The sequence below is a fragment of the Micropterus salmoides genome, unplaced genomic scaffold, assembly GCF_014851395.1.
Source record: "Micropterus salmoides isolate LMB-PRFRI ecotype aquatic unplaced genomic scaffold, ASM1485139v1 Ms_hic_scaffold_10, whole genome shotgun sequence".
Taxonomy (NCBI): Eukaryota; Metazoa; Chordata; class Actinopteri; order Centrarchiformes; family Centrarchidae; genus Micropterus; species Micropterus salmoides.
This window is the reverse complement of record NW_024040041.1, coordinates 11,332,839-11,353,787: the sequence shown is the minus strand read 5'-3', so window position 1 is coordinate 11,353,787 and position 20,949 is coordinate 11,332,839. Positions and strand designations below refer to the sequence as shown.

At 41.8% G+C, this 20,949-nt stretch overlaps 1 protein-coding gene across 3 annotated transcripts; it reads left to right on the top strand.

Annotated features, from left to right (window-relative positions):
• Positions 1-441: 441 nt before the first annotated feature.
• On the top strand, positions 442-19,117 carry LOC119885882 (E3 ubiquitin-protein ligase RBBP6-like). 3 transcript variants are annotated; one of them, XM_038696213.1, is made up of 19 exons: positions 442-999; positions 2,228-2,333; positions 4,124-4,172; positions 7,369-7,413; positions 7,571-7,653; positions 7,962-8,058; positions 9,414-9,556; positions 10,630-10,802; positions 11,153-11,256; positions 11,366-11,536; positions 11,861-12,012; positions 12,391-12,493; positions 12,590-12,656; positions 12,809-12,851; positions 12,939-13,259; positions 13,712-13,837; positions 14,135-16,342; positions 16,868-16,964; positions 17,229-19,117. In XM_038696213.1, exons 1-19 carry the CDS (start codon positions 834-836, stop codon positions 18,528-18,530), a joined length of 5,556 nt encoding a protein of 1,851 aa, XP_038552141.1. In that variant the 5' UTR covers positions 442-833; the 3' UTR covers positions 18,531-19,117. The 3 variants fall into 3 exon arrangements, with proteins under 3 accessions (XP_038552141.1, XP_038552132.1, XP_038552124.1); XM_038696204.1 differs by having other exon boundaries at positions 443-999; positions 9,417-9,556; positions 16,865-16,964; XM_038696196.1 differs by having other exon boundaries at positions 443-999; positions 16,865-16,964.
• Positions 19,118-20,949: the final 1,832 nt, after the last annotated feature.

The window sequence follows — 20,949 nt, the reverse complement described above, 5'->3', positions numbered from 1 at the left end:
AGGTTAGAATCCATTGTCACCCTCACCCCTAAATTACAGTGAGCTATTTGTCTTATTCCCACTGTGGCTGCAGTCACACTGTGTCACTTTATCTTTAAGTCAAACACGAAAGCGTACCACTCGTACTCTTATTGCCATTATTTCTAATAATAATAATATTAACAATAATAATATGTGCGATATATGTTAACAATGATTTTGCAACTGATCAATGATTAGATCAGACAATGTGAAAAAAATAAACACAACTAAACCACCTGATTTACAACAAATTCCTTGTAAACAAACCGACAGTTTCTTAAAGCACATAAGCACAAACACATTGTGACTTCAATACACATTTAATCTCCACAAAACGATATTATGAGGAACAGATGAGTTAGCAATACTAACTTGGATGCTCGTAAGTTGGAGTCTTATGGGATCCCGTGAACGCAGCATCAGATGGTGCGTGCACTGTGCTGACGAGCAGTTGCTTGTGGAAACAGCTGGTGGTTTCTGTCAGAGAACACTTCGGGTTGAGAGCAGCTTTAGCAGGAATTAAAGTTCAAATTAGACTCGAAACTAACTGAATGCGCTTTGGTTTGAGTCTCTGCTGCTGTTCCACCAGACGCCGGGAAATGTCATCCTGTCAACGCCACTTTATCGGGCAGTTGTTAATTAACGACCTAGCTTGTTAGCGGTGGACCGCTGACGCTCGACGCAGCTGGTCGGCTAACAGCAGATAGCTAGCTAACTTTGAGCCATAGGAAGTACCACGATACAGGGTTTCTGTCATCGCAGAGAAACTGTCAGCTGTCGGGTTTCTGACGGCGTTTTTGCTTGATTTCAGCATGACTCATGTTCATTATAAATTCTCCTCCAAACTCAGCTACGACACGGTGGTTTTTGACGGCCCGCACATCACGCTGAGGGATCTGAAGAGGCAGATCATGGGCAGAGAGAAGCTCCGAGCCGGGGACTGCGACCTGCAGATCACAAACGCACAGACCAAAGAAGGTAATGAAACATATGTATGGGCTGATAACGGTATGTTTATCTTTTATCTTTTATCTTATCTAGAGTTTGAACTTTAGAAGGAAAAACACGTGGTCCAGTTTTGACAGCTGCCCGGTAAGAGGGTTGCGTCACCTCTTTCAGCTTGACGGGGGTCCAGAAAAGTCAAGCAATGACAAAGGGGGTCTAATGAATGGGACACATTCCTGCTGCATTTAGCTTCAGGCCCTTTATTACACGGCCTGATAGTGGTGAATCAGCTCTGGTCAGTGCCATGCATGAAGAAGTCCCAACAGAGATGTAGGATAAAAATAGCAAAGGTGGGGTGGGAGCACCACCTAGTCATGACCATAAGATTAAAGCCACACACACACACACACACACATACATACATCAATAATGCAATGCAATCTAAAGTAAACTCTCTAAAGTAAGGCAAGAGGGACATTATAATCATCCTATGATTGGTAATTATTACCAATGTCAATTACCAATGTGTGTCAATATCCTGCAGATAAGCTCTGAATTTCATCATATGCCACATAGTGTTTCAACTGAAAGCAAAAAAGGCTGCTGTGCAAGAGTTTAGAAAAATAAAAAACAGTAAAACTGTATGAAATAAGACAATATAATTTATTATAGGAAGTCATCGGATTAAAACAACGCTGAAATTTGAATAGTCACATTCAAAGCATTTTGTATCACTTCAGAAATTGTCCATGAGCACTGTAATTTAGCAGATTTACAGGGTAGAATTGACTAAATGTATAATAGATCAATCTAGTGCTCAAACAATTAGTCAATAATTAATTTACTCTGTCAGCAGAAACTTAATGAGCAAGTTGTTTAATAATCAATTAATTGTTTTTCACTAGCTCCAGCCTGTCAGGGGTGAGTAGTGGCTGTTTTTCTAAGCCTTCTATGATAGTAAATTGAATGTCTTTGTATTTCTTTCGTTATAGATTCATTGATGAATCAAGATAATAATCACCAGATTATGAGACTGAGCCAAGACTAAAGACTTGAAATAAAGTCATTCTTGTTACAGGCCCAGACTGGACTGAACCAAAGAGTCATTCTAACATTAACTGTGGGACATGATTTCTCAATAATAATTTCTCATAGACATCTTTCTCAATAACCCTGAAGATGAGCGGTTTTCTTATAGTAAATATTTACCTGCATCTAAAAAAAACTTTAAACCCTCAAATTCTCCATCTCTTCTTCTCAGAGTACACAGATGATGAAGGCCTGATCCCCAAAGGCTCCTCTGTCATCGTCAGGAGAATTCCCATCATCGGAGGAAAGTCTGGCTCGAGCAGCAAGATCCGCAACATGTAAGTGTGTTTTTCTGGTTTCTGCACATACTGTAGCTGAATTCCTGCACTGCTATTAGGGTTGACATCCCCGCCACTGCAAAGTCTCCACCCTGCCTGCAAGAGCTACCGCCTGGCACCCGCAAGTCTACCTTTAGTGTTGCAGTGTCACTCGACTCCCCCAAGAAATAATGCTTTGAAGTATCCCTTACGTTTCACTATAAGCCTACAATGGCAGTGGATATTAGCTAGTTAAGCTTAAGTTAAGCATACTCAGCTTCGGCTTCAGGCTCAGTAATAGGTCGTTTTAATATAAATATTTACACTAAATATTGGTGCAAAATGTTACGTTTTACTGTTCTCAGTGTCCCACAGTTATGTTGTAGTAAATAAAAAGAACTAACGATGGATCCCAGTCAGCAACCTCAATAATAAGAATAATATTCAGAAAGTTTATGAAGTATTTTAGTTAAAGGTCTGCAGCACACCATATTATGTAATGTAGGGTCCTTTATTGTTTCTGCTTAATGGGATGGTTTTTAACAGCAGCTGTTAGAAGGCTGTTGCTGTAGTTGCAGGTAGAGGACAACAATGCTGAAGAAAACATTGCTGTAAACATCATCATGATAAATCCATACAGAGGCCGTTACACAATATTTCAGTTGATGGTCGACAGTTGATAAACAGGGTTTTTGCATAAAATTTTCATGATGAAAATATGTTCACAGGAAAAGAGGAAAGAAGGAGAACTGTAACTCCATGGTGACGTTCACAGGGATTACCCAAATATTAGTCTGGCTTAGACAAGAGAGAGACAGCAGTAGTGTGGGTTTTATGCATGGAAAGCAGGAAAAGACCTCACTGGAACAGACTGGCGGTCATGTGATTAGCTCCGTCAGCACCATGCAGACTGGTGGAGAGGAGGAATGAGGCATAAAGGAGTGTTGTAACCCTGCCCACAAGATTAAATGCAGCAAACTAACTCCACCTGCACAAGCAGACTAACAGTCACTCATCTTCAAAAAGTCTCAGAGAAAGCCTTAACTTTGAGTAATTTCAAAGGCATTTACATTATTTGACATTAAACTTAAACTCAACTAAAGGTGGGTGATTGTAACTGGCATTTATTGGCCTGTTTTTATTGTTCAGTGGAGTGTTTGTCATATTGTACTTTTAACAAGGCCACATGTTGAGGTTTTGATGCTGCAATGACATTAAACAGTAAACATTAGGTTTTAGTGTCTGTCTTTCAGAATCAAAGATTAAGTTGTTCTTCCTAGATTCACAATTTTGTTATTTACAATTTACAATATTTAACACACCTTGACAAATTATGTCAAAAATATCTATTATCAGGCTGACTTCACACCTAGGAGTGAAACACAGGTTTGTGTTTTCAGTAGGGGCATTCTGGGTAATAAGTATTGTTGTTTTACATTCATGCCAATAAAACTGGATTGAATTCTTGGTAATGTAGGAAATCACCACCTGACAGAGAAATGGACTAGGCAGATTTAGGGAAACATAGTTACAGAGTCTCGTATCAAAACATCAGGTGCTGACGTCCAGAGCCAGGGTTACAACCTGGCGACCACCTGGAGGAGCCCAGGACTTTCCAAAACTTTCCATACACAAGACTATTTTGACATTTATATTTTAAACTTTTGTTCTCCCTCATTTGTTGATGTAAAGTAGTGCCAATAAAATGTCCTCTTAGATAAACAAAAATGTTGGTAATTTCAGCTCTTGTCTTTATTTCCAAAGACTGTCATGGACAACTTGTTTAAAACATGATTTTCTTTGTGTTCCAGTGAGCGATCAGATGTCCACCTTCACCACGCCCTTGGAGCCGTCAAAGCAGTACGTAACCAAATCCCACTTCACTCCTTCTCCTGCAGCTCCACTAAACATACACATTGTTAACATAGCCGAGTAGCTGTGCTTGAAAAATAGTTGAATGTGTGCTTTGGTATGATTGATTTAGATAAATGAAACCCCAATTTAAATCACTGAAAGCCTCTATTTCCTCTATTGTAATAAGTTCCTGTTGAAAAAGAGGAAGTGGTTCTCAGTACTCAGCAGTTGGTTTACGGGGAGCTGCTGCTCTGAGGAAAAAAAGACAATAAATACAAATAACATAAAACTATTAAAAGTAGTAAGTAAGTAGAATGTGAAGTTTATAATTTAACCAGTGCTATGTGCTTAACCATGAGGGTTTATATTCTCTTTAATAAAAGCTCTCGGCTGTTAATTAAACAAAATGCTGTGTCACCAGTCAGTGTTCATTCAGATCATTCAGGTTTTATCTATGGCTGGTGGGAGCTGCTCGGGCGGGTCAAACATTATCATGCAGGCCAGTAACTCTCAGCTGATAAACCCAACTGTTCTCTGATGATGTTGGCTCTGCTGCAAGTCATTGCCCTGTAGTCTCTTTTCCATGAGGTGCTGCAGAATTTGCTCTCAGACATTGAGTAGCCCCTAGCATTTGCATATACATATATTATTAGCTTTTTTGATAGCTAATTTAAGTCTTGTAAGTTACTATAAAGGTGGGTTTTGCTTCAGTAAATTAGATTCCATTCAATCACCACATAGGATTTGAGTCCATCAGCCATAAAATAATTGAATGTGTCAGAAAAATTTATTAGATGACCAGAATACACTGTAGACTGATTAAGTGGACAGATGCTAGGAAAAAGTATCATTGACACCAATGGGAATTGTGAAGGTGAATAATATCACAGAGTACGGTCTAGACCTGCTCTATATGAAGCGCAATGAGATGACTGTTGTTGTGAATTAGCGCTATATAAATAAAACTGAATTCAAAATCCAGTTTAGAATTTGGACTTATTGACTACTACATAGGAATATAATGTCACCAGAACCTCCCTTACCACAGAGGAAAAAAAAACATGATCAAAAAAGGTCTGGATTCACAGTGTTTTAGCTTTAATGTAGGGACAACAAAAAAACACTGCTACTCTCAGACTCGCTCCTCAGAAACCAAGTGGTGCACCATTGTTATTTCGTTCTGAATTCTTGTAGTGCAGTTCTGCTTATAATCCTGTAAACTAACTACTAACTCAAACACATCTCAAAAACTTTTACTTGCTGCCGTCTGAATTAGTGTGCACTGACCTGATTTTGTCTCTGGTTTCTCAGTAGGAGAAGTGTCTGCCACTCTTCTTAGTACTTTGAGTCTGTTGGACTACACATACTTTTTTCCTTTTGTGTTTTTCCACCAATAAAGTCGTTTGTATGAAGCTGTCTTATGTATTGATTATGTGTTTGACTTCACTGGAGAGAAGTACGCTGAATCACAACCACAGTCGATATGTCACGTCAGATAACACTTTCTGGAGACATCGGTCTCTGTCATCCTTGGACATTTCAGATCGATGGTTAAAATCTGTCCACAAGTTAAACGGAAGAATAATCATTGATACACACATGAATGGTATTGGAGATTGGACATAAAATGGTGCTCCATGCACTTTCACAGAGTTGGGGACTCAAAAAAGACACATTTAAAAAAGAATAGTTAAAATCAAAGCAGCGGAGATATCCTAAGTTTTAGTCCGCAGTTTGTGTCAGGCTCCAAAAACACTGAATCCTACATGTTCCATAATGCAACTTCAGGCAGGGAGATTTGTCGTACTACTAACATAAACAAGACAAGATAGTGCAAGTCAGAGTCGTTTTTCATGTAGCACATTGGATTTTAAATGAAACAATGACTTTGAGGTTTTAAGGGGCAATTTGGAGATTTTAAAATACATTGCATTTATGATTTACGAATACGTGTTTGTGTGTATGTGAATATTTGGCTTTTCATAAGGTATTCCAAATCTTATTTTGGTAAAAATGCATTTATTCCATGGGAATAAAGATCAGTCACAATACTTGACCCTGACTGGCTGACAAAACCAGCTCCTGTATAAGTAAGTAACTTTCTGAGTGAAATCTGTAAAATATAGCAAAGTTTACCGTTTGGAAGGAAGTAGTTGGAGAAAACTCGATGCTTGAGAAAGCTGCAAATTTGACAAACATTTTGCAACGATGAACTTCTTTCGTTGGTCATACATGTAGTGTGTGTGTGTGTGTGTGTGTGTGTGTGTTATTTGTTAATGTTATTTCTTGTTAAAAAGAAAAAACAAGACTAAACATGTATGGCCACTGCAGCTGTACTTTAGCTAAATGCTAACGTCAGAATGCAGACATGCTGATGTTTAGCATGTATAATGTTTTACCATGTTCACTGGTAGTATATTTGGTAATTAGCACTAAACTGAGACTGATGGGAATGTCGTTAGTTTTGCAGTTATTGAACAAAAAAAATGTGACGGACAGATATCACCAAAGTCATTATTATTATTATTATATGATATTTTATACTATATTTCTGACCGGACCAAACTTGTAGGCCGACCAACCAACCGACAGACTGATATTGCATCCACTGAGCCATGCTGGTAGCTTTGATTAAAAGTGTCCTTGTCTGTTGTGTTGATCTTGCTTTCTCTAGCACAGAAGAGGAACAAACCACAAACAGGTGCTCAGAAACAAAAAAGAGTTGAGATGGCGGGGGGCACCAAGGTAGCCATTATGTGATGTCTACCTCTCATTATATTGTTGGCTTCTTCATTTTCAGTGTAGCAAGTTTAGAGGGATGAGAAGCGAAGTTGACAGGAGGTGCTGGGGCAGTAATCTTGGGATGCGAGCCGATGTGTATTAACCACTCTGTATGGAAATCAGTGCTGGATGCTGGTGTAAATTTGATCTCAGATCAAAAGGTTATAAAGTGACAATTTGACATAATGCAGTTACTCCCACATTATGGAGGAAATCACCAATGTTACAGGAGTTAAAACGTCAAGTTTAGCAGGTCAAATGGTCTTGGTTTGTCTTGGTCTGTGTCTTTGCTTGTCAAACTTCAAAGTGTTTCGTTTCCATTACATATGAACATAGAGCTCTCAATCATTTCCCAAGACATGCAACCTGGAGGCTCTCGCCACTTCATCAGAGAAACTGATTTTGTGTTTAATTCTGACAGATGGATGACCAGCGTTCTTCCAGAGTCATGCCCTTTTTCTCCAAGGTATACTCATCTTTTCAAAAAAAAAAATTATTATTCAGCTTGTACATATTTATCCTGGTTCATGTGAGTCAGTTTGAATTAAACCCTGATCCTTCTACTTGACATCCCATTTCTGTGTCTATTACTCACATACATTTGTGTGTGTGTGTACATGCAGATGGCTAACCTGGCTGATGCGGATGTGTCAGAGGAGGATAAAATCAGAGTTATGATAAATCAGTCCACATATGACTCCATGAAGTGAGTCACTTCTGTAGTGCTTTCATATCTCCTCCCTCATCCACATTTCTGTCTCCTTGGTACTTTCTCCCTGTCCTTAAATTCTGTCCATCACCATATTCTGGTGATTAAATTTTTATTTCTTGGCTGTTATTATGTTGCCCCATCTTTATCCCACACCCACACATATCTTCCATTATTTTCCATCATTCTGTTCCTTTTCCTCTGCTAATGTTTTGTACAATACTTTTTATGGTTCACTTTAAGTCTCCCTGCTTTTCTATAATTCCCCCCACCCCCTTTCATTCTGTGTCTGTTTTTTGCTCTAGTTATAACAAGAAGTTTGGTACTGTTCTTCCTGCCAACTACACCTGTTATCGCTGTGGAAATACTGGACACCACATCAGGAACTGTCCCACGAGCGGGGTAAGAGCAGAACATAAGGTATCTCTTAAGTGAGGCAGTTTCTGTTGTAATCTCGCACAATTCAAAACAAAATTATTTGATGACTGTGTGTGTTTACATTTCTGCTATCCAGTACTAGAGTTATTTGTGTGTTGATATTGTGCGTGCGTGCGTATGTGTATTGTACTGTATGCTGAGTGCCAACATGTACACTCACTGGTCACTTTATGAGGCACACCTTGCTAGTACCGGATTGGACCCCCAGGTCCATATTGACATGATAGCATCACTCAGTTACTGCAGATTTGACGGCTACACACCCATTATACAAATTTCCTGTTCCACCACATCCTGAAGGTGCTCTATTGGATTGAGAGCTGGTGACTGTGGAGGCCATTGGAGTACATTGAAGTCATTGTCATGTTCAAGAAACCAGTTTGAAATGATTTGAGCTTTAAGCCATGATGCATTATCCTGCTGGAAGTAGCCATCGGGAGATGGGTACACTGTGGTCATAAAGGGATGGACATGGTCAGCAACAATACTCAGGTTGGCTGTCGTGTTTAAGCGATGCTCACTTGGTACTAAGGGCCCCAAACTGTTGGAAGAAAATATCCTCCACACCATTACACCACCACCACCAGCCTGAACTGATGATACAAGGCAGGATGGATCCATGCTTTCTTATTGTTTGCACCAGATTCTGACCCTACCATCTGAATGTTGCAGCTAAATTGAGACTCATCAGACCAGGCAACATTTTTGTAATCTTCTATTGTCTAATTTTGGTGAGCCTGTGTAAATTGTAGCCTTTGTTTCCTGTTCTTAGCTGACAGGAGTCAAGGTTCGACGTGTTGTCCGATCAGAGGTATTCTGCATACCTTGGCTGCAACGAGTGGTTATTTGAGTTACTGTTGACTTTCTGTCATCTTGAACCAGTCTGCCCATTCTCCTCTGACCTCTGACATCAACAAAGTCCACACAACTGCCTCTCACTGGATACATATCTTTTTCGGATCATTCTCTGTAAACCCTAGAGACGGTTGTGTGTGAAAATCCCAGTAGATCAGCACTTTCTGAAATACTCAGTCCAGCCCATCTGGTACCAACAACACGCCACGTTCACTTACATCCACTTTCTTCCCCATTCTGATGCTCAGTTTGAGCTTCAGCAAGTTGTCTTGACCACGTCTATATGCCTAAATGCATTTACTTGCTGCCATGTGATTGGCTGATTAGCTATTTGTGTTTACAAGCAATTGAACAGGTGTACCTAATAAAGTGGCCGGCGAGAGAGTGTATTTAAGTATTGACTGTAAGCCTAGCATTAAATGTAAAGGTGTGTGTGTGTGTGTGTGTGTGTGTTTTTTTGACAGCAGGATAAAAATTTCGAGGCCCCTCTGAGAATAAAGAAGAGTACGGGCATCCCACGTTCCTTCATGGTAGAGGTAGATGATCCCAGCATAAAGGGAGCCATGCTGACCAACTGCGGACGTTACGCGATTCCTGCCATAGATGCGTGAGACAAAAGAGTCAATGTTTGTGTGTCCTTAAAGAAATGGTTTGACGTTTTAGGAAATACGCATATTCACTTCTTTGCCGAGAGTTAGATGGGAAGATTGATACCACTCTGATGTCTGTCTGTTAAATGTAAGGATATGGCCAGCAGCCTCTTAGCTTAGCATAAGGGCTGGAAACAGGGAAACAGCTAGTCAGGCTGTGTCTGAAGGTAACAAATTCTGTCTACTAGCACATATAAAGCTCACAAGTCAACACTTTCCATTCTTTTCATGCTAAACTAAGCTAACCGGCTGCTAACAGTATCTATTATGTATAACAAGCAGACATGAGAGTGGTCTTAATCTTCTCATCTAGGTCTTGGCAAGAAAGCAAGTAACGCATTTCCCAAAATGTGGAACTAGGCTAAATACAAGGAAAGTGTGCAACCAATTTCCATACTTTTTCAGAGTGGCTCATTCAAGAGGACTCTAGGAAGATGGCATGACAAACATAACTGAGCTTTTTGCAGTTTTACTTCCAACCTGAAATCACCAGAAATATTACAAATTCCAGGATACCTCCTGCCCTTTAAATGTTTTGGTTACTTTAAAGTTAATTATTGCACAAAGTCTTACAGGATAAAATCCAAATCCCTGAATTGTTTACTATAATTTATGTAAGTTTATCATATCTGAGGCAAAAAATTGTAATTAACGGGACCATCTAAATATGCTAAGTCAAAAGCACCTGGGTTTGCTGCTTCATTCTTGAAGATGTCGCCTGTGAATGTGACCAGGACTCCCCACCTTTCAGAAGACGTGCAGAGGTCTCTCTAAGCATGGCTAGATCCTTGTAGATATCCTTTGGCCTGGATAACTGAATCATTATAGGAACAATTAGCAAGACTGTTCTTCATATGAAAATTCAATTCCAACAGCCAGTATGTGCTCGTCAGCTGATACTTGTCGAGTCAAAATGTCAAAAACGCCAACCTTCTTTCAAACTTTGCTTTTTAAAGTCACTCTGATTAAAGGTGTCCTCTGAACACATAAAAAAGCAAATGTGAGAGTATGTGCCATTTTCTGTCTTTAGTCAGGCGTATGCCATAGGCAAGAAGGAGAAGCCTCCGTTCATTCCACAGGACCAGCCCAAGTCAGAAGGCGAGGAGGATCCTGTACCTGAAGAACTCCTCTGTGTGATCTGTCACGACCTGCTGAGTGACGCTGTGGTTATACCCTGCTGTGGAAACAGCTACTGTGACGACTGTGAGTGTCTGCTGTACTTCTGCTGTTCTGATCCTGATGTGCTGTATCCATGTTAACAGTGCAGGAAGCATTGTGTCTGCCTCTGCGGTACATGATAATTCCCAATTTTAAAGAGCCTGTTAAACTGCACTTGGATTAGCAGATTCCAAATCTTTAAATATGTAATTATTTCCAGCCTAAACCCACATAAAAGTATCAGAATAATAGCTGCTAAAACTATCACACTGTGAATAGTAGCACACACAACCAAGGTGTATGTTCATCATGAAAACTGATAACTAATAAATGGTGTTCATTCTTCAGTCTGAGTCTCCATATTCACATTTCAGCTGTTTTTATCTCTTGCTCAGGTATTCGCACCGCCTTACTGGACTCAGAGGAACACATCTGCCCCACTTGTAGCCAATCAGATGTCTCCCCTGATACCCTGTCAGCCAATAAATTTCTCAGACAGGTGAATGGACAGATAAATGGAAAAAAAGTATTGATTTTCGAGTTGAACTTCATTATAGAAGTTGTCTGACAGGATTCCGTTTTCTGTCTGTCTGTTTCTCCCGACACAGGCTGTGAACACCTTTAAGAAAGAGCGAGGTTTCACTAAAAGTCTGGTAAAAGGGTGCGGTATCTCCCAATCCCAAAATCCAGCCCCGACGCCAAGCCCTGTCCCCACCCCGCCCCCTCTCACCATGCAGAGCCAGCCTCAGAAGCCTTACCAGTCAACCCACAGCCAGCAGGTGAACCTTTTATAATGATGTGTTTCTTCTTCTGGGGGGCAGAACAGTGACTCAGGAGCAAACACAATAATTACTGTTTGCTTTTCACAATCAGATGTTTATCAAGTCTCAGAGCGATAACTAATGTTAGAAACCACAGTATAGTGCACGTTTAAATGCATGTTGTAAACTAACAATAAATATGCATGTATAATGTCATTTATATTATGAAAATATTCTCTTGGATATTGTTTAATATAATGTTTCTTTATGATTTTTTTTCCTCCTGCTTGTTCTATTATATTCTGATCCCTGCTGTGTTCTGTTGTTGTTTCCCTTCTTTAGGACCCTCTCCTGCCCTTCTCACAGGCTGCAGACACACCAACATCGTCTCAGGTGTTCGGGGCTCCTCCCACAGCAACAGGCCCCCCCTCTGCTTCCAGCACACCAAGCCCGTCCCTCGAGCCTGTGCAAAGCCACCTGGAGATATCTGACAAGTAAAATCACTTAGGGATTGTGTGTGTGTGTGTGTGTGTGTGTGTGTGATGTTGGCTCACTCATTCGTGGTGCCTCTGCTGCCTCACCTGGTTGAAAAGCTAGCTTGTGACGCATCAGATTTCTTGTTGTGGTACCTTTTAAGTGATTTTCCTTAAACTTTTAAAGCTGTAATCCCCTTCTCTTTTATTTCTAACAAAGTCAGTCATTCATGTAGAGTTTACTTCTGTGGCTGCAGCCTTCAACAACCCACAGAAATTGAACATTTGGTGCAATCTCTTATCAAATATTTGCACTGGATTTGCGATGGAAGAACTGGCAACCAATTACAGTGATGTTGCGTTGATGTGGTACTGTCATGTATCTGCTTGTTTATTCAGAGAAGCTGCAGAAGAGACACATGATGACTCAGCGGCTGCTGCCCCTTCTGTGCTTGTTCTACACAAAGACCCCGCTGCTGCTCCATCACAGCAGATACCACTGGTGAGTACCCACACACATACACACTGACACGGACACGCTAACTCGACGCAGGAACGTTTCTCTGTATGAAAATCTGTGACGTTTGTGTCGGATCAGGTTAACCTCACTCCAGTGGTAGAGCAGCCCCAGACAGTGAGTGTGAACCTACAGCAGTCCTCCTCAGGTGACTGTCTATTCATTATAATGTGTGTCTGCTCATTGTGTGTTGTGTCATTTTATTTGAGCAAGCATTGATTCATTATTATGTTGAGAGCTGCAGTAACCTTGCTACCACAGGTAAAAAATGATATAAAAATGTTTTCCCTGAATCCACAGCTTCAGCCCCAAGACACTGTGGGCCTTCACCATGCTGGGAGAGGTCAGTGGGAGCCTGTGTGTGTGTGTAGGTACTAATCTATTTGACTGCTTCAGGACTGATGTAATTTCCTGTTTACCCCTTCCACAGCTCCTCTTCCTCCTCCAGTTGTCCCACTGGAGGCTGGAATGAATCGAACACTCAGCAGCGTCCTCCCTCCTCCTCTTCTTCCTCTTCATACCCTGCAACTCCTCCGCCTCTCTTTCCCTCCCCCCATTTTCACACATTCCTCGCCGCTCAGCAGCCTCTCAACAGTTACCCCCCTGGATACCCACCTACCACGCCCGTCTGGACACTCCCAACCCCCCAGGGTGCCCCCATCCCTTCCCTCTGCTCCTCTACCTCCATCGCCCCCATCCCTGCCCTCATACCCAAGGAGTGGTACAGTCATCAGAGGAAGAAAAAGGAAAGGTAATCAAAAAAAGTCATAAGGCTTCTCTTGTTTAATTGTGGAGGGAATGAGTTTGACAGCTTTTTTATCCTTTTTTTTAAATGGTCTTTACTTCAATTCCAAACAACAAAAGAAACTTCAGTGGCCTTTTTTGAACTTGCAGATGTTTTTAAGGATATTAATTTGGGTTTTTAACTGAATTTCGATATTTGTGTCAGATATCTAGTACCCGTCAGGCTTTAAAGCTCCAGTAGGGAATCCTTTTAAAAATAACTTTTTGTCATATTTGCTAAAACTTTTAATAAATCCTGCGCAGCCTCCCTCCTTGCGCATGCTCTCAGTCAGTCAAGCTCAATATCTAAACCCCACAGCTTTAGAAGTTCTGCAAACACAATGGCTGAGAAACAACCACCAGCAATGTAGGAAAATATATACCTCCCCTCAGTTACTACCCTCTATCTTTAAATCTCAGGTCACCTCACGGAGGATCTACCTACAGACGCTTCTCCTCTCGTTCTCATTCAAAGTCATCTAAGTCCAAGTCCTCTTCAAGCAGGTCCAGATCCCGTTCCCGGTCCAGGTCCCAAGGAAGATCAAGGTATTTGTAGCCTAAATACAATTTCTTTCTTCGGGTATTACCAAGACTGATGTTCAGGTTTGTGAATCTTTTTACACATTGGACAAAATATCCGATGTGGCTTTCAGGGGAGAAAAACATTGAATGAATGTGGTTCCTGGAGGACTAACGGTACATAAAGTGCATGCAGCAAGCTTTGCCCAATGAATCTGAAATAGACGACTCAAACACTAACAAGGCAATAGTACCTTAAAATTTGTGTGACACATGACACAACTGAATATTTCCTTCTTTCTGTCTTTCTCTCCCCCCCCCCAGGCCACAGTCACCTTACTCCCGCCACAGAGACCTTCACACCCGCTCTCTTTCCTCCCGGTCCTATAGCTATGGATACAAACGTTCACGCTCCCCTACACCGTCCTCATCATCTTCACCTCGAGTGGGTTACTCGAGGTCCAAGTCGGCGTCAGGTCACCGCAAAAACAGCCAGCACAGTCGGCATAGCAATAAGAAACCAGCTTCGAGCAGCTACAGCTCCAGGAGACGAGGAGAGCGCTCCCAGAGGGAGGCGGGAGGCTCAGGGGGCGGTTTAGCTAGTTGCCTGAATGCTCAACATGCAAATCAAACTAGCAGCCTGGAGCTGGACAGAGAGCGCTACCTGCAGTGGAAAAGGGAGTACAAAGAGTGGTGTGAGAAATATTTCAGCAGCTATGTTGGCCTCTTCCACCAGCTGCCTCCTCCCCTCCTCAACCTCCATCCCTCTCCTCATCCTCAGTGGGGGTGCAGAGAAGGGAGCATAAATCACTCACACACCAACTCTGAATCTCTAAGTCGACAAGTTAGACGCACTGCCCGCATGGGCGTCCCATCACCTCCATCGCAGTCATCCAGCGACAGCCGCTCCCCTCCATCTCACTCTTCAAGTGACAGCCACTCCACGCCATCTCAGTCATCTAGTGACAGTCGCTCCTCTCCACCTCATTCGTCCAATGACAGCCGATCCCCTCCCTCTCAGTCGTCTAGTGATGGTCGCTCCACTTCATTTGAAGACAGAGCTCAGCTGATGGCACATCAGCAGAGGTGTGCTGAGAAGTACAGCCGCCTGCCAATCACACTTACAAAGGACAGTAAGGAGGTGGAACTTCAAGAAAGAAGTAAAGACAACAAGCAGCTGATCACAAGGAATCTGGAGAAACTCAGCACCTTAAAACATGAGCAAAAGAGCATTAAAAAACATGAGGAAGAAGGAGGAAAGAATTCTTCATCCCCTGATGCTGCAGACTCAATTGATGACACTGGACCAAATGCCTGCAAGGATGGCACACTGGAACAGGACAAAGCAAATGCCAGTCTTGCCTTAGAATCAATTCAACCACTCGTGAAACCAGATAAACGTTTTGATCAAGTCTATGAAAGAAAAAGCAGAGAACAAAGGAATTTGGGAATAGAGAAAGGATGGAGAAGAGGCCAACATTCAGAGTCCAGGCAGGATGAGCAGAGACCGCACAAAGAAAAGCACAGCAAAGGTGGAGACAGGGTGGATTCAGACAGATACAGAAACCCTGGAGGCAGCAAAGCTTCTGACTCCAGATCAGAGAAGAATAGAAAAAGAAAAGGGGAGGACATGCAGAGAAGTCCTGTTAAGGCTCAAAGCAGCAAGTGCCTGAAAAGTAAAATTGCAGAGCACACTGAAACCCACAAGAGTGAACCCCCGAATCCATTTGACAGGAAGAAGCCCAAGACGGAGAAAAGGGAGAGGAAGACATGGCCTCTGACAGACAGAGACATTTGGGAGGGAGAGATAAAGGTGAAACCACAGAAGAAGATAAGCATCAACATCAACCTGGATGGGAAAAGACAGGAAGAGAAAACAGAAAAACAGGACTTGTCTAATTTAGAGAGCATCACAGTAAAAACAACGGGAGAAATTGAGAAGACTTGTTATAGACAGGAGGAGAAGTCAAATGGAGGAGAGACAAAAATTGAAGTAAATGAAAAGAATGAATCCCGCAGAGACCAGGAAGGTGTGACTGAAGATAACATAAAACCAGATGTAGGAAAGATAAGACAGAAATGGGAGAAAGCTACCTTCAGAGATGGTAAGGGAGAGGCGTGGGGAAAAATTCCAGAAGAGAAAAAAGATGTTAGAGAAAAGAAAGAGGACATAAAAGAAGAGGACTTTGACTTAAGGCATTGTGCCTTCAGAGGAGTGGAGGAGGAGAAGGTGAGTAAAAAACAGTGGAAGGAAGGAGTTAGAATGGAGGGCAGCAAAGGAGAAGAGGTGACAAATGAGGAGGGAGAGATGGGAGAGTTAGTCACAGGTACCCAGAAGAAGAGGGCAGAGAGAGAGAGCACATGCACGGAAAACAGAGGAAACCCACCGGGGGAGTCAAAGCCAAAGGAGGAGCTGATGGATGGAGTGAAGTGGAGGATGAAGAAAGAAGAAAACACGGTGAAGTCCAAGTCACAGAGGAGCAGAAACGACAGCTACCATGTCAGACCAAACCCTACGGTGGACGATGGCAGGTCAGAATGTTACTGCTTTATTCTTTAAAGTTATAATCCTACAGCTTAATTTAACAGCTGCTCCTTCTTGGTCCATTACACCATGTATTATTTTAAAACTATTGTCAAAAACTCTAGTAAAGAGAGTGAACTGGAAACAGTGAGTCTGGTATCAGTGAGATAAACCAACCACAACGCTGAATTACATATATGCATTGTTTCCTGTTGATCCCTTGTACATAGAAAGGCCATTTGAATCCAGCATGGGAATGGTAGGCTCCGCAACTAACAATGAAAACTTATCTATAGTGAAGTAATTGCAGATTGTAAATACAGTGAATGGATATTGCTGTAAAAATACTGGCTATTAATAGTCTCAAAACATAATTATTAGAGTTAATTATCTAGTTTATTTTATTGTGTTGTGTAGTCGCTCATCCACAACCAATGATAAGAGTAGAAATTATAATTAGAATGTTAATCAACTGTCAGTATGTAAACGCATAATCTTGTAAATAAAAAAATCTTGTGTGTGAAATGTAGCAGCTACGAGTCTCATCAGGAGTGGAAGACGGTGGTAGCTCTAGAGGAATACAACCAGGACAGAGCTGTGGAGAAAGAGGACCAGCACCTACTCATAGAGGTGGGTACGTGAGAGCAGCCCGTGGGCCCAGAACATGCAGGGTGCCAGCAGAGCGTTTTAAATGTGTGGAGGAAGTCATATCATCACTTTGTATTATTTCTGTGAGCTTTAGTTTTTTTTGTCTTGTTAAGTATTCTTTGGTTTAACTTCTAAGTCTGCAGGATGTTTTGCTCTACTTTAGAGGTTCATGAGTCAAAAGATTAAGACATACATACATGCATAAACAAAAAACTGCATGGTATCTCTCTCTTCAATCTGTCTCAGGTCCCTCGCTCCAAATGGGAGAATGAAGAGTCTGAGGGAGAAGAGCAGGATGAAAGCAAGATCCAAGTTCAAGCGGATGCTCTTGCGGTTTTTATGCCTTCACCATCCGTGTCTGTGACAGCAGAGACACCAACTGACAGGGAAACAGAGGAAGAGAATGAACAAAAGAGACAGAGGTCAGTGGAAATAGAGGGAGAAAGGGCCAGAGCAATGGAGAACGCAAGGGACAGTGAGGGAGAAAAAAATAACATTTTGTCCTCTTCACACAGAAGTGAGGCTCCCTCTAGTGGCAAAGACAGAACTGACAGGGGTAGGGAGAAAGTGGTGGAGATGGAGAGACCAAGGCACAGAGATAGAGGGAGGGAGAGTGAGAGACCTAGGGATAGGCAGAAAAAGAGCAAAAGGTCAAAAGGGAGAACAAGGGAGGAAGAAAAAGGTAGAGAAAGGGAGAGAGATGGCCAGCACGGCAACATTGCCTCAATCCAAAATAGGAATCCCTCTTCCTCCGTTCAATCTTGCGCTTCTTCTGTGTCACATGACACAGATAGGAGAGACAGGGGGCGAGAAGGCGACCACAACAGCATCATGACTTCCTCCAGTCCTGGGGGGAAATTTTCCAGTGGCAGAAGCTGGGAAAGCAGCACAATAAGCAGAGCTATTGAACTGCCTGATAAAAATGCACACAAGACATATAAAGACCATCCCCACTTCTATCATAATCAGCAAGATCCATCAGGGAGCTTCAGACACAAGGACAGACCTGTAGGGACCGACCACTCCCCACCTTCCCTCCCCCACAGCCGGGGTAAGGAGAGAATCCCACTCCCCTGCAAACCCTCTGGTGGGTCAGAGCTTGGTAAGCGAAGCAAAGTGGATAAAGTATATAAAGGAGGCAAAGGGGCGAGAGAAAATCAAGAGATGGTGGCTCAGAGAGAAGGAGGTGGTCCATGCGAGGGTAAGGCTGATCAACTTGACGGACAGACCAAGTGGGAGGGAGCGAGAGAGCTGGAGGAAGGGGAGAGGCCCAGCAGCCGCAGCAACAGCGCCAGTTCATCGAAAAGCCAGGAGAGCGGCAGGGACGACAGGAGAAAAGAGACGAAAAAGAGACACAAGAAGCACAAAAAGGAGACAAGACAACCTTCCCTGGAGCTGCTGGAGGAAGGTGAGCTGAAGAAACACAAACACAAGAAGAAGTCAAAGAAAAGCAGGGATGGAGGAGAAGAGGAGAGTAGCGGGGAGGTGGACGGCGCGGGGAAAAAGGATGAAGACCACGCTAAGCTCTGCTCACTTATGTTATACTGACTGTCGTGGGGAAAACAGTTACTTGAATGAAGTTTTTCCTTTCTCTGTCCAAAAAGTGCCTGGATTTATTTTTTTCTTTAATTTTTTCCCCTCCAGGATACTTTTGGTATCACCTTAAGATATATATAAATATCAAATATGCGTCATCCAAAATGAAAGTGAACAAATGTGAAGGAAAAGCACTTTACGCTAGATATAAGAAAATGAATGTGAATGAAAGCAAATGTGAAACCTTTGACCTCTTGAATTCAAGGAATTTGCACATGTACAATTTGCTCAGGACTGCCACCAACTATGGTTTATGTACTGAACATGCAATGTTACAGCTTGCATGTAGGAAATCTTACATTTTGACAAGTGGTCTGTCAGTAATTTGATTTGCCTGACTCAGGAGCGCAAGAGTGCAGATAGAGGATTATTAAGAGTTTGTGATTAATTTAAAGCTGTGAATATTTATGATTTGAACCTCTGTTGTATTTTTCTTTTAACTTTTGTAAATGTTTGATTTAAAGACAACTGCTGGATGGATAAATAATTTATCAGAGGAAAGTTTAGTTATGAAGGCAATAAAAAGAAACATCCATGTTTTTGTCTGTCTGGATGACATGTGTTCTGCTGCTATTACACTTCAGCAAGTAACAGTAACATCTTAGCCATTTTTGTTCTCTCTCAGAAATCAATGTTAGCATGCTGACAGTGCCTCACACAGCAGGTAATTTCATTAATTATCATATCCTCCCACCAGGACATGATGGTTATTTACCTTAGGAGCTTTTTTACCTAAGATGTTTCACATAGATTATGAGTTTCTAGCCTCCTCATATTTACATCATATTTTATAATATGACTGTATAAAGATTATAATCTGCAAAGTAATAGAAACTGCAGATCTCAGATGAATGTAGTGAAGTAAAACATGCAATGTTTCACCCTGAAATGTAGTGAAGTAAATGCCTTTTCAGTGAGTTGTTCACTTGTGTTCAAACATTCTTTAATCGGTCTGTCTTACATGACACACGCCATTCCTCCAAACTAAACCAGTTAGCTTTTATATGTGTCTTAAATGTTGGTTGATCGGGCTGTTACATAACCTAAAATATACACGGACAGCCTACAGAACAGTCTGTGGACAGCATTGCCAAAATATCTGATATGTAAAATTGAAAATCTGATTTAGGGTTTAGTCAGCTACAGGACACATTTTTAATTATGATATAGTTGAAATAAACTGTAATTTCATGAGCACCTTAGGGACCCCCATCGACAACCCTACCATGTCACCTTGCCAAAAGCACTTGCCACCCCATGCAAAAACTTTTTTAGATCCACCACTGAGCCTCTTTCAGTTAATTTTAAAAAGCTGTAGCTATGATTCAGCTGTCTTTTCTTGCTTTACTGTTACCGCCTGGGCTTTTAAAAACACTTCAGTTACAGACCAAACACATCTGGACTGTTTTAGTGTGTTGGCTATGGTAACAACTCAACCATACAACTGCTACAAAAAAGAAATTTCTTTCTTTGGATTCTTTTCCACACTGAGCTCCGCTTTATTTATTTTTTTCTCTGTGGGATCTCCTCATGATCTCCTCATCTAGCAGGGGTGCAAGGGTCTGCGAAGCAAGCGAGTGTCTTCTCTTCCTTCAGCTTGACCGTTTTCTCTTTCTCAGCCGGTTGGTTGAGGTGGTTGGTTGTTCCTCAAGTCTTAAAACTGCTGCTCCATCGTCTGACAGTGTGTCCACTTTATTGTGTAAATACCTGCTGTTCATTACTACTTATATTCGTTCACTAAATTTGATCCAAGAGTTGGGAGAACAAAGATTAATCCATAACAAAAACCAAAGCCTAAAAATGACAATTTCAGTTTTTTGGAAGGTTTTGAGCTGTCCCTAACGGCGTCGTGTTTCTCTGTGGGTGGAAAGAATTCTGCTGCTAACCTGTGAATGTTTTTAACACCTCACCGCAAATCAAGCTGAAGACAAAACTATGGACGGACAGAACAGAATGGACGGACTATTTCAAAACAAATAAATAATTGAAAACTTCTTCCTCGTCTTTGTTCCCCTGCTTGTTGTTATCTCTCCACATCCTCTCCTCTTTGCCCACCCAGCTGTTTGAAAACTCATTGAGTCTGCCCGGAGCCCGGTTACAACAACTCATCCGTCTGCTTACATGCCAGGTAATGCTGAATGCAACACACATTTTTTGGGGCCTTTCTTTTTTTAATTTCCTCTGTGCACGGTAATCCTGCTTCGCCTGCAAAAAGCACTAAAATGGGGATCAAGACATAAAACAAACATGATTTCAGCCGTGAACAAAGACATCCAGTTTTCCGACAAGTTGGCGGCTGTTTGCCTTATTAAGGTTTGTGCAGGAGGTGGGAACATGCTAAAATAAGTATGAAAGACATGCTCAATATGCC

What these genes read in the sequence shown, in the direction of transcription:
- LOC119885882 (XM_038696196.1), top strand. Translation starts at nt 834, where the DNA reads ATGACTCATGTTCATTATAAATTCTCCTCCAAACTCAGCTACGACACG. An exon ending in AAACAGCTACTGTGACGACT is followed by an intron (nt 10,803 to 11,152) that starts GTGAGTGTCTGC and finishes TCTCTTGCTCAG; the next exon opens with GTATTCGCACCGCCTTACTG. An exon ending in CCTACAGCAGTCCTCCTCAG is followed by an intron (nt 12,657 to 12,808) that starts GTGACTGTCTAT and finishes CTGAATCCACAG; the next exon opens with CTTCAGCCCCAAGACACTGT.